At 42.9% G+C, this 14,959-nt stretch overlaps 1 protein-coding gene across 2 annotated transcripts; it reads left to right on the top strand.

The window, feature by feature from the left end:
• The first annotated feature begins 587 nt into the window (after positions 1-587).
• Positions 588-6,113, top strand: apex1 (APEX nuclease (multifunctional DNA repair enzyme) 1). Of its 2 annotated transcripts, none has more exons than XM_018754937.2 (5): positions 588-758; positions 1,444-1,514; positions 2,318-2,484; positions 4,176-4,368; positions 5,413-6,113. In XM_018754937.2, the coding sequence occupies exons 2-5, from the start codon at positions 1,457-1,459 to the stop codon at positions 5,925-5,927; spliced, it is 933 nt and encodes a 310-aa protein (XP_018610453.1). In that variant the 5' UTR covers positions 588-758; positions 1,444-1,456; the 3' UTR covers positions 5,928-6,113. The 2 variants fall into 2 exon arrangements, with proteins under 2 accessions (XP_018610453.1, XP_018610452.1); XM_018754936.2 differs by having other exon boundaries at positions 642-758; positions 1,386-1,514.
• Positions 6,114-14,959: the final 8,846 nt, after the last annotated feature.

The raw sequence follows: 14,959 nt of genomic DNA, 5'->3' as shown, positions 1-14,959 counted from the left end.
GTTCAGATGAAGATGTTTGGGATAACTGCCTTTTCATTCAGTCAGATATTATTATTATGCCAAATCTTTTGTATATGACTGTTCAGTTATTGCTTTGGCAATATAACTTTATAAAAATCACGATGCCATCTCCATGCTTACAAACCATCCTAAAACTTAAGTCTTTGTATTTTTGTATTAGTATTCTATTTGTCTTTTTTATAGATTTTTCTTTTTTTATACTGCTTCTTGCACCGTTGCTTTGTTTATTATACTAATAAACTATATACATTCTTTCAATTTTTGGCCTATTAAAAGCTGGTCTTCAATAGTCCGGCCCCTTCTCTTTCTTAGCCAATCGCTGCACTCGGGCTCACGAAGAACTGTAGTATCATTGGTGAAAGAAGGTGCTGGGCGGGGATTAATTGTACTAAGGATAGAAACAATACACCGTGTGGCTCTTCGCGGGAGTACAGTAAGATATTTATGTGTCTTAAATAACTCCCAACAGGAAAATTCAATGAAACCGATTACTTTTTATCGTGATTTAACAAAACACACTAGTGTTTTGTAAGTGTGTGTAATTAGGGTGTTTTAGTGGTGTTTAAATTGATTATTATTCATTAATAGTTTTAGACAAAAAAATAAAGTCAGGCAAATACAAGGACACCTAAATCCGAAGCAGGACTCTATTGTGATTCAGACGTGCCTGTGGGTGCTTTGTTTTGTGGACATGTGCATGGTAGGGTTGTTGTTCATTTGAACTGAGAAACTGAAAGGTAAGATTGAGTAGGGCTTAACTGTTTGCTGTGTATTTACCGGCGTTATACTCATGTGCGGACGATCGCTGAGCCGTTGAGTTTTCCCTAATGCATCTGGTGGCCCCTAGCTAGACTAGACACAGACAGGCTAGTAGTTGCTGCGAACAGCGGCCATGAGCCAGTGCACCACCCTCAGAGTCCATTTTGTTATGTTACATCGCAGGCTGTCCATCATCCCATTTTTTTAGTTAAAAATGCACTATTTTCAGTTTTCAGGCTTACCTACTCCAGCAGCAAAATCAAATTATTTCCACTACGTTGTCACAGGTTACTGTAATTATCTGTACCAGTTCTGTGCACGAGTCTGATGTGTCACAATGTTTTATTTATTAATCATTGGCGACCCCTCAAAAATGACCACTCTGAAAATATAATAATAAGTCCTAAGCCTTTGCAAATCTTACAAAAATTGGTGAAACAAAATTGACATGCATTCATTTTACAGTTAAAATTTTAGTTCATTATAATAAATGTATTAAAAGTTTTTTAATGTGAAAGACATTTTTATGTCAGTTGTAAACTTGTTTAAAAAGAATATTCATTTGTTCATGAATATTCAGCTGACCAGGCACCGTTGTGTTCCAGTGTTGTGTGTGTCACTGTGTGTGCGTGCTGTGTGTCTGAAGGGTGCGTGTGTACGCAGGGGGTTAGCAGGTATGTCGAAGAGAGGAAAGAAGAAGGACACTGGAGATGGGGAGCAGGACAACAGTGCAGGTGATGGAAATGTTTTTCACTGTGTTGTAATGTAAATGTTTGTGTACCTAAAAAAAAAAAAAAAAAAACTTCCACTTGTAGGAAGGTGATCAGGATTCCTCTATCCTGCGTTTTGTGCATCTACTCAAGAGATGAACATCGGTGCATCAAGTGGAAAGTAACAAACTAGGTTTACTTAAAAATCACATGTCTCTTTCTCTTAATGTAATGCACAAATTGTATTTTTCCTGAGGTGTACGTCCCTTTGGAGAAAAGCGTCTGCTAAATGAATCAATTTAAATGTAATGCGGGGGGATGTGGAGGGAGGTGGAGCTATGTCATGGGATGATCAGGGCTTTGTTTGATTGACAGCTTCCTGGGGCACACCCCCTGTGAAGACCAGCTGCTGGCCATTGTGGGACCAGTGCGGGAAGGAATTTACTGTAGCTGGTCTGAGGACTTGAGAGGATGCAAAGAAACTAACAGAGAATGGAGAAGCTCACAATATTAGAACATTCCATTCTTTTGTTGGAATTATTTACAGTTTTGTAGCTGCGTTTTTCAGTGTTAAAGTGGACACTCCCTCTGTTTTGGTTGGTCTTTTCAATGAAAGGGTAGCGTTTGCTGTTCTGAGCCTCTGTCCTTCCCCATGTGGCCACCTCCACCATAATGCCCCAGAATTGTTCAGTAATAGGACTCACTCTTGTTTACCAGAATACACCTGTTTCTTGATTTATACATTTACAATTTACACATTTGGCACCAGTAGTTTGTTTGAAGTCTGATTTGTTTGTTAATCCTTTGCATAATGATCTCTTCCACAGCCCCCCCTGCCAAAAAGGGTAAGAAGGAGAAGGAACCCGAGGCCCCCATTCTTTATGAAGACCCTCCAGACAAACTGAGTACTAAAGATGGCCGCACTGCTAACATGAAGATCACTTCATGGAACGTGGATGGGCTGCGGGCCTGGGTTAAGAAGAAGGGATTGGATGTGAGTGCTGGGGGAAGGAGCAAAGTTCTCTTTACAGGTCTTGTTCTTGATCTACTTCATGACTCGACTCTAATGAGGAGGAGGCCTCAGTACAATCGGTGTACGCTCATTTCCCCTTATTTTGTCTCTTGATGTCCGGTTTTCACGTATCCAATCCAAGAGTAATACAGACACCCCTCTACTTACGTAAATATGACTTTCATAAATCCGGATTTATGTAAATTCTCAGCATACACATTATTTATGGACAGCACTTACGCAAATTATCTGAAATACATTAAGCTTAAGTCGGCGTAGCCAGACAAGGCAGGAAGCTGCATCTTCTCAGTTCCCGCGTGTTTTGAACCTTGAACGCATCTCCTCTCCTTAGTGTACAGCTTTTTTCGCATATTTTTTACCCATTATTCACAATGCCTGGTGATAAATGTACACTTGAAGGACAACAACAACCGTTTTGCAAGGGTACAGCAATCAATTTGGGAATGAAATTGAAAATAATAATGAAGTATGAAGATGGACAAAGATTATCGTCTATAGCACGGGAACCAGGTTTAGCCCTATCGACTGTGAATACGATAGTGAAGGATGCTGCACGTATAAAGGAGCACGTGAAAGGAACAGCTAGCATGAAAACAACAATAATGACGAAGAAATGTCAAGGTGCAAAAATTGAGATGGAAAAATTGTTAATATTACATTGAATGGTGGGGGAGGAGGGGGAATCTGATATACGTAACTTTTGACTTACATAAGGTGTTGAAGAATGGTCTATTTGCATAAGCTGAGGGATGTCTGTACTACTTATTATCAGCTGGTTCAGAATTTAATTTATGCGGTCTGCGATATTCTGTCTATGTGTGTGACATTGGATCCGGTTCAATGAACTGAGACCACATTTAAAAATTACTCAAAGCAGCTGTGTCAGAGACCGTGAAATGCAGTGCATTATGGGAAGACACTTTGATATTTTCATGCCTGTTCTTTCCCTATTGACCCAGAATGAGTGCTCCATTATGACACCATCATCATCAACAGCAATGAAGTGGCTAGTGGCTAAGAAGATTAAACAGTGACAATAAAATAAATATTTAACCAATTTCTTTATTTATAAAATAGAAGAATAAAGTTTAGTATAAAGTATATTGAAATGCAAACAAAATTCATGTCAAATGTAGAATGGTGGATAAGATTTTATACACAGGCCCATGCTTGCTTCCACAACCATGCATGCATGCAATTTCGAATAGCTTCTTGAGCATGCGTGTGAATGAAAAGCGCTTAGTGGGGGAGTTGGGATGATTTTAAAAAAATGAATGAAATGCTTTTTTTATTATTTTTCTGGGAACAAACCAAAAAAATAACTGCATAAAATTTAGCATTACACAGCTTTCTCCTTATGATATTTACATTTTAGATATTATTTTGACTTTCTTATTTAGGGTAATTTTTGGCTGAACTTGGGCTGGTCTTGAAATGAATTGGAATCTTTCCCCATAAGAAACAATGGAATAAGTAATTTTCTTATGCAATTCAACATTGTCGGTTTTCAGGAACGAATTAGGGTCAGTTTACGGGGATAAGTGAATAATCTGAGAATTGCGATATCAGATAGATAAGCTTTATGTGATTACAGGTACTTTTCTTTTTCATTTTTGCAGACCAGTTTATATTAATTTTTCTCTTCCTGGCAGTGGGTGCGTGAGGAATTGCCAGACGTCATCTGCCTGCAGGAGACCAAGTGTGCAGAGAAGTCACTCCCACAGGATATCACCTCCATGCCCGAGTTCCCCCACAAGTACTGGGCTGGCTCTGAGGGCAAAGAGGGCTACAGCGGCGTGGCCATGCTGTGCAAGACAAAGCCCCTCAACATCACCTACGGCATCGGTGCACCATCCATCACTAACATACTTTTGCTTCTATCCTAAGTTCATTTTCCTGGCTTTTAGGCTGGAGATATTTTACTAAAAGGACTGGACAGCTGGTAGCATAGTGATTAGAGCTTTTGCCTTTGCACCCAAAGGTATCAGGATCAATTCTCACCTCCAGTTGTAGTACCCAAATTGCTACAGTAAAACTACCCAGCTGTATAAATGGATAAATAATTGTAAATAGCTTAACATTGTACGTTGCTTTGATGAAAAGCATCAGCTAAATGCATAAATGTAAATGTAAAAGGCATTATTCAGAGGAATTAGCCAGGGTAAAAGTTGCCTTAGTCAAAATTTCATTAACAGTTGGAGCAGATTACAAACCGAGTCTGTTGGAACTTGTTGGCAAATTTCCTCACTTGTTACATCAACACATATCTAGCTGTAACAGGAAAGTTATTTGCAAAACATCTACTGGTTTTGTTTGTCCAAATATAGTAAATTTGGAAAAAGTTTTTTTCTTATGCTTTTTACAAGTGCATGAGCTGCCCAAGTAAATAAGTGCTACACAAGTAGCTGCTCGTAGAATCGGTATACAGATTTACATTTCTGATACATTGTCTGAACCGCTTGTCCCATTTGGGGTTGCGGGGAGCCAGAGCCTAACCTGGCAACACAGGGCATAAGGCTGGAGGGGGAGGGGACACACCCAGGACAGGACATCAGTTATTTCTTTTAAAAATGAATAATAAATAAATTAATAATTTACAAAGTTGTTGAACGGGTAAGAGATCAGGAGAGATGTGAGTACGAAAAAGATGTGCTCCGAGACTTTCCTTCAATGTTGAGAGGGATTCAGCAGCTCTGAGGGACAGAGGGAGATTGTTAAAAAAAACTTATGAATGATTTGAGTTGATCACGTGGGTCAACACTGGTGAAAAATCTGTATGCGAAGGGAGAGCCTTGATCCCTGTGGACAATAGTGCTTGTCTCTCAGCATTTACCAATTTTCCATGAATCGCGTCATCAGTGTGCACTCTGTCCACCTTCCCTTTTCCAGGAAAAGAGGAGCATGACAAGGAAGGGCGTGTCATCACTGCAGAATTCCCCAGCTTCTTCCTTGTCACGGCCTACGTGCCCAATGCAGGCAGAGGACTAGTTCGTCTCGACTACCGCAAGACCTGGGACGTCGACTTCCGAGCCTACCTGAGCGAGCTGGACCAGAAGAAACCCTTGGTACTGTGTGGCGACCTGAACGTAGCCCATCACGAGATCGACATCAAGAACCCCAAGGGCAACCGCAAGAATGCTGGCTTCACAGCCGAGGAACGCGAGGGTTTCACCCAGCTGCTTGCCGCTGGCTTTGTCGACAGCTTCAGGGAGCTGTACCCTGAGCAGGCCAACGCCTACACCTTCTGGACCTACATGATGAATGCCCGTGCAAAGAATGTGGGCTGGCGTCTTGACTACTTTGTGATCTCTCGCAGGCTGCTGCCGTCACTGTGCGACAGCAAGATCCGCAACAAAGTGATGGGCAGCGACCACTGCCCCATCACCCTCCACATCACTGTGTAGTCCTCCCATGTCTTTCTTTTATCTTGTTTGGGTTGCTTGGAGGTATTCAAGCCGAGTCCTGCTGTCTGTGTTGACTCTCAGGTTCCTTCCCTACTTTCCTTGTTTTCTATTCTGCTCCATTTCCATACCCTGAACTGCCTTGTAGCCGACCTATATTTCCACCCCCTTTCACTTATCTGTTCTGTCATGTAAGTATGATGGAATTCTGAATAAAAATTACTTTTTTTAAAAACTTGTTGTATGTGTTTTTGTTTTTTTAGTGGACATTGAGCGCCATGTTATAACCAAGATAGTAATCATTAAAACAAATTGAAAATGAAAAACTGAATTGGGAAAGTAATACATCAAATAATAAAGTAATGTATAAAACAGCAAGATAATACATAAAATAATCAGTATATGAATAAAATACTCAGTAAAATTAAATTTGTACTTATTTGCTTCTTGTTTTTTCATTTTGCCTTTTGCATCGTGTAATACCACTTTGCTAATCCTTTTGCCCCCCTGCTTTTCCTTTTGTTTTACCACTTTGTGCTTTTATAGGTCTTTGTTTTTCTGCCATTGCTGGGGTGGCTATCTTCAGTTTTATTTTTCTGCAACTAAGTGCTCTTGCTGAGCAACAGTTCTGCTTGGTTGTATATAGACAAGTACAGAAGATGCACTGCTGAATGGTAAGAATTTCAGCTGGGCAGTGGAGGACTTGACACAGGCATAACCCCCAATCTTTTTGAGCTGTTAGAATAATTTGAGGTTTCATATGTGTATTTAACTATTCATTGTTGCTGCAATTTTTCTTTTGAGAACAGAATAAGTGTATGTGTAAGTCAGATGATGAAATTGTAATGTTGAAAAGCTGAAAATTGTCAGACCATATTTGTAGTTCAGATAATTGTTATATGACCTAATTAATGAACAGTTTACTCAAGAATAACTTATTAAGGCTTACTTTCAAGCAGCACTATATCTATGAATGGATATCTGCATTGTACCATGTCCCTCTGTTCTATCACTCTCTGTATGTCCAGTGCTCTATGAAAATAAATTGCACTGAAAGCAAATTATTCCCTTCTTAGCTAGTGTGCAACTTCCCTGGTTTGCTGTTTGTCTTCCGTTCTCATCCACCATTTCAGACACTCATCCCACCTGTATTCACCACATGTTCTGGTCCACACAACTCTTTTGTAATACCAAATTCAGAGAGTGCAAGGCTTCCCAAACCTTTTAACAAGAAGTCAGCAATTGTTCGCCTAGTAGTGCCTGTTGCTGCATCAGAATATGAGGTGTTAGAGTTGCTATTCAACATCTCCATGCAGTGCAGGATCTTCTTCAGAACAACTACCAAGGCAACCTCACATCCAGCTGGCTTCTTACAGTCATGTTGTTCAGCGAAGCCTTCAAAGACGGCGATAAAGTTCCGTTTGATGAGGAACGCTTCTCAGAGTCTCCACCAAAACCAACCTGTGTGGACAGCCAGTAAGTGCCTTAATCATTTTTTATCACTCTTACAGACAGTGGAGCTTAGTAAGTATGTGATCAGTTGGAGAGTATTTAACCCTCATCTGCATATGGACAGTTCAATATGTTCTTCACCTGATAAAAGCATATATGTACATTCAATATCGGGCACATGTTTGCATGTCTTTAGCAATGTCTCACTGCTAAATGTTGCTTTGCAGAATAACTACATGGTCAGCAAAAGAGACAGAGCAGACCTTTGTGAAGACAGTAGTCCCACTTCTGAAAGAGGGGCCCGGAGCATTCGATCAGCTGGTCGGTATGTTGTTCACAGTAGACAAAGACCTCGTAGATTAAGCAGATCACAGGTACCAAGACATCAGGAGCGTGATCATGAAGGCAAAGTTCAGCATCGAGCAGGTCCTACATGCTCACGCTTGTCCTCGCCTGCTGTGCGAACGATGGTGGTGGTCATGATCATCGCTTTTTGTGTCTGCTGGGGACTGTATACATTCTTTGCCTGCTTCGCTGCAGTCAACCCCGGCTATGCCTTCCACCCGCTGGCTACAGCCATGCTTGGCTAGTTTGCCAAGGGCGCCACCATTTCTAACCCCACTATCTACGTATTTATGAGCCGACAGGTGGGAATGCTTCCTGAGGAGTTATCTGCCCATCAGGTGCTGTAAAATCTTTTCCACGTGTGCATCATGACGTTCGGACTCATGAATATACTCTATTTAAAAAATAATTTTGCTGTTTTTTTCCCCTTCTTTTCCCACCAGTTCCGTTCCTGCATCTATCAGACGTTTAGCAAGAAAATGGATGATGGCTCAGAGGCGTCAACGTCCGAAACAGAGGTCTCTTCTGTAGCTCCTGAGTAAAACCACCACTGTGTCTGTTGACATGGAGTCCAACCTGCACAGCCCCGCTAACAGACGAAGACAAGAAGGGAGAAAAAAAACACACAGAACAGTTGGCTCACACTGTACATCATTTTCCCATTCTGTGGAATATTTGCATTATTTTCATATTTACATTTATTTTTTTCTTTTAAATCTGCGTGGTCTAAATAATGCATATGGTACTGGTTGGATCTCACTTGGCCGTCTTATTCCTGCATCTCTGAATTGTGTCACCTTAACAATGCTTTTGAAAATACAGCCAATATATTCATTTTTTGGAAGCGGTTTTATACAACTCACTGTAAAAGTGAAGATTTTCTCTGAAGAAGCGACAGGATTCATTACTGCCAGAAAACTGCCGTCCATTGTGTGAAAATAAGCATATTTTTTGTTTGTCACTTTCAGAACCATAATGAAATCATTCTGTAGGAATCTTCCTTAGATAGATTTGTACTTACATGGCAACTTGAAAATAAAATAGCAAAAAAAGGAAAAAATGTTAAATATTAGACAATTCATGCATTCTTTTATGTTTTCTAATGAAAATAAAATCTGAAGCAAGTTTAAAATGCCAAAGCTGCCTTCTCTTTCCATTGTCCCCTTGTTGATGATACCCCACCATTGTATATTAGCCATTATCTTAAGGAAAGTTTTTTTTCATACTAAGTACATAATGTTGTGGTTCACGACACCTATTTATAATATAAAAAGTGCCAGTTAAAGGTCCCTGAGATGCCCTGCTGTAGGATCCTTGAGGAAGGTACATAATATCAAATTATTCTAGTAACAACCATTCAGCTGTGTAAAAAATTATCTTTAACAATATTGCTGTACGTTTCAGGTTCAATGAATTTTCAAGGTTTCGTCATACTGGAATTTTTTATGGACTGAGAGTGACAAATGAACCATCACTATGGAGACTCAAACCATGGAAACAGAAACAGTAAGAACAGATATAAAAACGCTCTATTCTGGCACTGACAAATGAGAATACTCTGCTCCCCTTCACTGGCTTGTATCTATTTAACAAGCTCATATTAATTTAATATACATTTTTATAATGCTATAATCATAGAAATAATTTAGCTACTTGAATAATCATAATGATATATAATGTCATTTTAACGCAGAAGTGCTATATCACTTGGTCAGACTCTTTAAACTGGTATAAAAATAATATGTCAATCAGAAAGACTGCAAAGGTTCTTGGAAACACAAAAAAAGGCAGAATAGATTTCAGGATGAGTGTGGTAAAGAAAGGTTATATTAATATTATTAATTTCATTTTGATTTGGATTAAGTCAACTTGTATTGGCTCATTTCGGAGGTTTTTTGAGAAAACTATCAAACTCATGGTTGATGTCTTCAAAGTGCATCCAGACCCATTCAGGTCAGATCCTGGAAGTTCATGACCTTTAATTTGTGGATATTTAAATCCAACAAAGAACTCCAAAAGCTGGGGCAAGAAAATGGACAACCTAAACAACAGGCTGATTAGTTCTAAGATCAGTTTATTACTGTAAGATCAGTCAATTAGTTCTAATATTAGATCTAAGTGTGCATTTTAACACAAAACAATTACTTGTGGATTCCCTCCCGCTGTCTTTATATGACAAATTTTAAAATCACTTCCAGAAAAACAAAAAAGTAAATAACAAATAAAAAGGTAATTTTAATGATAATACACACACACACACACTTTCTGAACCGCTTGTCCCGTATGGGGTCGCGGGGAACCGGAGCCTACCCGGCAACTCAGGGCGTAAGGCCGGAGGGGGAGGGGACACACCCAGGACGGGACGCCAAATTATTTGTATGGCGTATACTTCTAAGTATTCCTGGGTTCTCCAGTCTCCAGCACAGCAACACTGAGGTCTCTGGAGTGGAAAGTATTGGACTTTCTAGTCAATTAATGCAAATGTACTGGCCCAGTGTTCTCTAGTTTGACCATCACTGAAAAAATGGAAAGTAGCTCTACTGAAAATACTAAAGCAATACATTTACAATCAACTTGATACATGTATGTTTAAGATGAGAACATGATTATATTGCATAAAGTCCGAGTGAAACTCAACAGTCATCAAAAAGTGATATGATTACGCTGCAATAAAATGTTCCAGTCTATTTAGACTTCTAACAGATGGTGTTCACTCAACATGATTTTTACTGCTTGTTCAATTTACTTAATTAAAATTAGTTAACGCAATTCTTTTGCATTTGGTCTCAACTTAATTTCATAGTGTACAATCCATCTATGTTTACTTAATCCAGTTGTGTTGGGACTATGTGAATAATATTTGTTGGGTCAGTGTATTGCTGAAACTGAACTGAAAAAGAGAGTATAGAAGAGTCTGCGAGGACAAAGTTATTTTATTAAGTAAAATTATTAGTGCTGTTATGTTCTGTTTGTTTATAGAGACATGCAGATTAATGTTTATACAGAAATGTGAGGTGTAACTTATGTTGCTTATGCCAGGGTCTTGTTAACAAAATGTTGTGTGTATACATCAGCACATATTTTACATATTTTCAGATACAAGTTGCTTTTAAGTCACACTGTTTCCAATTGACCTGTCAAAGAGATGTAATTTAAACTAAGTTTTGATAAGCATGATCATTTAAGAGCTTCGGTGGGCTCACCACCTGCCGGAGAAACCATAAGGGGCCGGTGCGTTGTGATTTGGGCGGTGGTCGGGGCCGAGTGCCCGGCCGACCCAAACCTCGGGCGCCAACTCTGGTTTTTGGGACTTGGAATGTCACCTCACTGGCGGGGAAGGAGCCTGAGCTGGTGCGGGAAGTTGAGAGATACCGTCTAGATATAGTCGGGCTCACTTCCACTCACAGCTTGGGTTCTGGAACCACTCTACTCGACCGGGGGTGGACTCTCCACTATTCTGGCGTTGCCCAAGGTGAGAGGCAGCGGGCTGGTGTGGGCTTATTAATAGCCCCCCAGTTCAGCCGCCATGTGTTGGAGTCTACCCCGGTGAATGAGAGGGTCATCTCCCTACGCCTTCGGGTCAGGGAACGGTCTCTCACTGTCGTTTGTGCTTATGCGCCTAGCGGCAGTGTAGAGTACCCGGCCTTTTTAGAGTCCCTGGGGGGCGTGCTGGAAAGCGCTCCCACTGGGGACTCTGTCGTTCTACTGGGGGACTTTAACGCCCACGTGGGCAGCGACAGTGATACCTGGAGGGGCGTGATTGGGAGGAACGGCCTCCCTGATCTGAACCAGAGCGGTGAGTTGTTATTGGATTTCTGTGCTAGTCGCGGTTTATCCATAACGAACACCATGTTCATGCATAAGGGTGTCCACCAGTGCACTTGGCACCAGGACACCCTAGGTCGGAGGTCGATGATCGACTTTGTAGTCGTTTCTTCTGACCTTCGGCCATATGTCTTGGACACTCGGGTGAAGAGAGGGGCTGAGCTGTCAACTGATCACCACCTGGTGGTGAGTTGGATTCGATGGCGGGGGAAAAAGCTGGACAGACCTGGCAGGCCCAAACGCATAGTGAGGGTCTGTTGGGAACGTTTGGCGGAGGCCCCTGTCAGAGAGGTCTTCAACTCCCACCTCCGACAGAGCTTCAACCAGGTCCCGAGGGAGGTGGGGGACATTGAGTCTGAATGGACTATGTTCCGCTCCTCCATTGTCGGTGCGGCTGTTCGGAGCTGCGGCCATAAGGTCTCCGGTGCCTGTCGCGGCGGCAATCCCCGAACACGGTGGTGGACACCGGAAGTAAGGGATGCCGTCAAGCTGAAGAAGGAGTTCTATCGGGCCTGGCTGGCTCATGGGACTCCTGAAGCAGCTGACGGGTACCGACGGGCCAAACGGAGCGCGGCTCTGGCAGTCGCCGCGGCAAAAACTCGGGCTTGGGAGGAGTTCGGTGAGGCCATGGAGGAAGACTTTCGGTCGGCCTCAAAGAGATTCTGGCAAACCGTCCGGCGACTCAGAGGGGGGAAGCGGTGTTCCACGAACACTGTTTACAGTGGAAGTGGTGCGCTGCTGACCTCAGCTGAGGATGTTCTCGGGCGGTGGAAGGAGTACTTTGAGGATCTCCTCAATCCCTCCGACACGCCTTCCGTAGAGGAAGCTGAGGCTGGGGACTCGGAGGGGGACTCGTCCATTACCCTGGCTGAAGTTGCTGAGGTAGTCAAAAAACTCCTCGGTGGCAAGGCTCCGGGGGTGGATGAGATCCGCCCCGAGTTTCTCAAGTCTCTGGATGTTGTGGGGCTGTCTTGGCTGACACGCCTCTGCAGCATCGCGTGGAGTTCGGGAACGGTGCCTCTGGACTGGCAGACCGGGGTGGTGGTCCCTCTTTTTAAGAAGGGGGACCGGAGATTGTGTTCCAACTACAGGGGGATCACACTCCTTAGCCTCCCTGGGAAAGTCTATGCCAGGGTACTGGAAAGGAGAATCCGACCGATAGTCGAACCTCGGATTCAGGAGGAGCAATGCGGTTTTCGCCCTGGCCGTGGAACACTGGACCAGCTCTATACCCTCACTAGGGTGTTGGAGGGTTCGTGGGAGTTTGCCCAACCAGTCCATATGTGTTTTGTGGACCTGGAGAAGGCATTCGACCGTGTCCCTCGTGGCATCCTGTGGGGGGTGCTTCGGGATTATGGGGTTCGGGGCTCGTTGCTACGGGCTGTTCGTTCCCTGTATGACCGGAGCAGGAGCTTGGTTCGCATTGCCGGCAGTAAGTCAGACCTGTTCCCGGTGCATGTTGGACTCCGCCAGGGCTGCCCTTTGTCACCGATTCTGTTCATTATTTTTATGGACAGAATTTATAGGCGCAGTCAGGGAACGGAGGGTGTCTGTTTTGGTGGCCGCGAGATCTCGTCTCTGCTTTTTGCGGACGATGTGGTCCTGTTGGCTTCATCAAGTCAAGACTTGCAGCGTGCACTGGGGAGGTTTGCAGCCGAGTGCGAAGCGGCGGGGATGAGAATCAGCACCTCCAAATCCGAGGCCATGGTTCTCAGTCGGAAAAAGGTGGATTGCTCCCTCCGGGTTAGGGGGGAGTTGCTCCCTCAAGTGGAGGAGTTTAAGTATCTTGGGGTCTTGTTCACGAGTGAGGGAAAAATGGAGCGGCAGGTCGACAGACGGATCGGTGCGGCGTCTGCAGTAATGCGGTCATTGTACCGGTCTGTTGTGGTGAAGAGGGAGCTGAGTCGTAAGGCGAAGCTCTCAATTTACCGGTCGATCTACGTTCCTACCCTCACCTATGGTCATGAACTCTGGATCATGACCGAAAGAATGAGATCGCGGATACAAGCGGCAGAAATGAGTTTCCTCCGCAGAGTGGCTGGGCGCACCCTTAGGGCTAGGGTGAGGAGCTCAGTCACCCGGGAGGAGCTCGGAGTAGAGCCGCTGCTCCTCCGCATCGAGAGGAGCCAGTTGAGGTGGCTCGGGCATCTGTTCCGGATGCCTCCTGGACGCCTCCCTGGGGAGGTGCTCCGGGCTTGTCCCACTGGGAGGAGGCCTCGGGGCAGACCCAGGACACGTTGGAGAGACTATGTCTCCCGGCTGGCCTGGGAACGCCTTGGGGTTCCCCCAGAGGAACTGGAGGAGGTGTGCGGGGAGAGGGAGGTCTGGAGTACTCTGCTCGGACTGCTGCCCCCGCGACCCGGCCCCGGATAAAAGCGGAGGAAGATGGATGGATGGATGGATGATCATTTAAGAGCTAATCTCTGTATTTCTAAGTTCAGTGCATTTAAGAGTATTGTTCATATTGCTATTAAAGGACAGGTGGATCACTTAATGAAATAAAGCCTTTGAATCTAAAGCTGTTTTATTGAAGATAAAATTGAACATATTGAGTAACAAAATAAACTATTAAAACTGAACAAACATAATGATGTAAAGATGACATGATTAGATTACATAAAAATAACATGATTCAAACATGTATCTGAATATAAAAGACTGATGTTAAGTCTACATGACTGAATTATGTTAGGATAACTTAATTAGAGCATGTACACTTTATTAAAATAGATCTGATTAAAATTATTATATTGAAACCATGTGAACGTGTAGGATACTGTGAATCCATACTAATTATGTGGAAGCAATGATGTCCATAGTTCATTTGAGTAAATCCAACAAACGTATTTTTTTTCAGTGATGAAACAGCAGTCAATATTGTCACACTTTCTGTGAAATATCATGTTATGCTACCTGTCAAAGACCGAGTTCTCTTTTTCTCTTATGTTTTAATAAGAAATATTGTTGAGCTCTTAACTTGAGCACCTTATGAATTGAACAACAAATGTCACCAACCGCTTTTCCTGAGTGGGGTTGCAGCAAGCTGGAGGCCCTCCCAGAGGCACAGGGTGGGGATGTACCATGGACAGGATGCCATCCCTGCACAAGGTATCCCAAGCAGGGCTTGAACCCTAGACTCACTACCTGGGGGGCACTGGCCAAACCCACTGTTCCACCACATCCCTGTACAGATGTAACATTATATTTTAAGTATACATCACGGCTATTTCTCATTTCTTCCTGTTCTGTACTGGTTTTAGAGTCAGAGGAGAAAAAACATTGCAATTCTGTACATGAGTGCCTTATGGAATTTAACATTTTTTTAGACATGCATTAGACCAACCTTTTCCTAAGCAGTTTTTAATTGCTTTAAGGTGCAGACTATAATACTGATGGATTAGAAAATAGACAGT

This window comes from Scleropages formosus, chromosome 5 (assembly GCF_900964775.1).
Source record: "Scleropages formosus chromosome 5, fSclFor1.1, whole genome shotgun sequence".
Classification (NCBI taxonomy): domain Eukaryota; kingdom Metazoa; phylum Chordata; class Actinopteri; order Osteoglossiformes; family Osteoglossidae; genus Scleropages; species Scleropages formosus.
This window is presented reverse-complemented; position numbering and strand designations above follow the sequence as displayed.

Coding starts and splice junctions, on each gene's coding strand:
- apex1 (XM_018754937.2), top strand. CDS start 1,457: ATGTCGAAGAGAGGAAAGAAGAAGGACACTGGAGATGGGGAGCAGGAC. Junction 1,515..2,317: donor GGAGCAGGACAACAGTGCAG/GTGATGGAAATG, acceptor TCTCTTCCACAG/CCCCCCCTGCCAAAAAGGGT. Junction 2,485..4,175: donor TTAAGAAGAAGGGATTGGAT/GTGAGTGCTGGG, acceptor TCTTCCTGGCAG/TGGGTGCGTGAGGAATTGCC.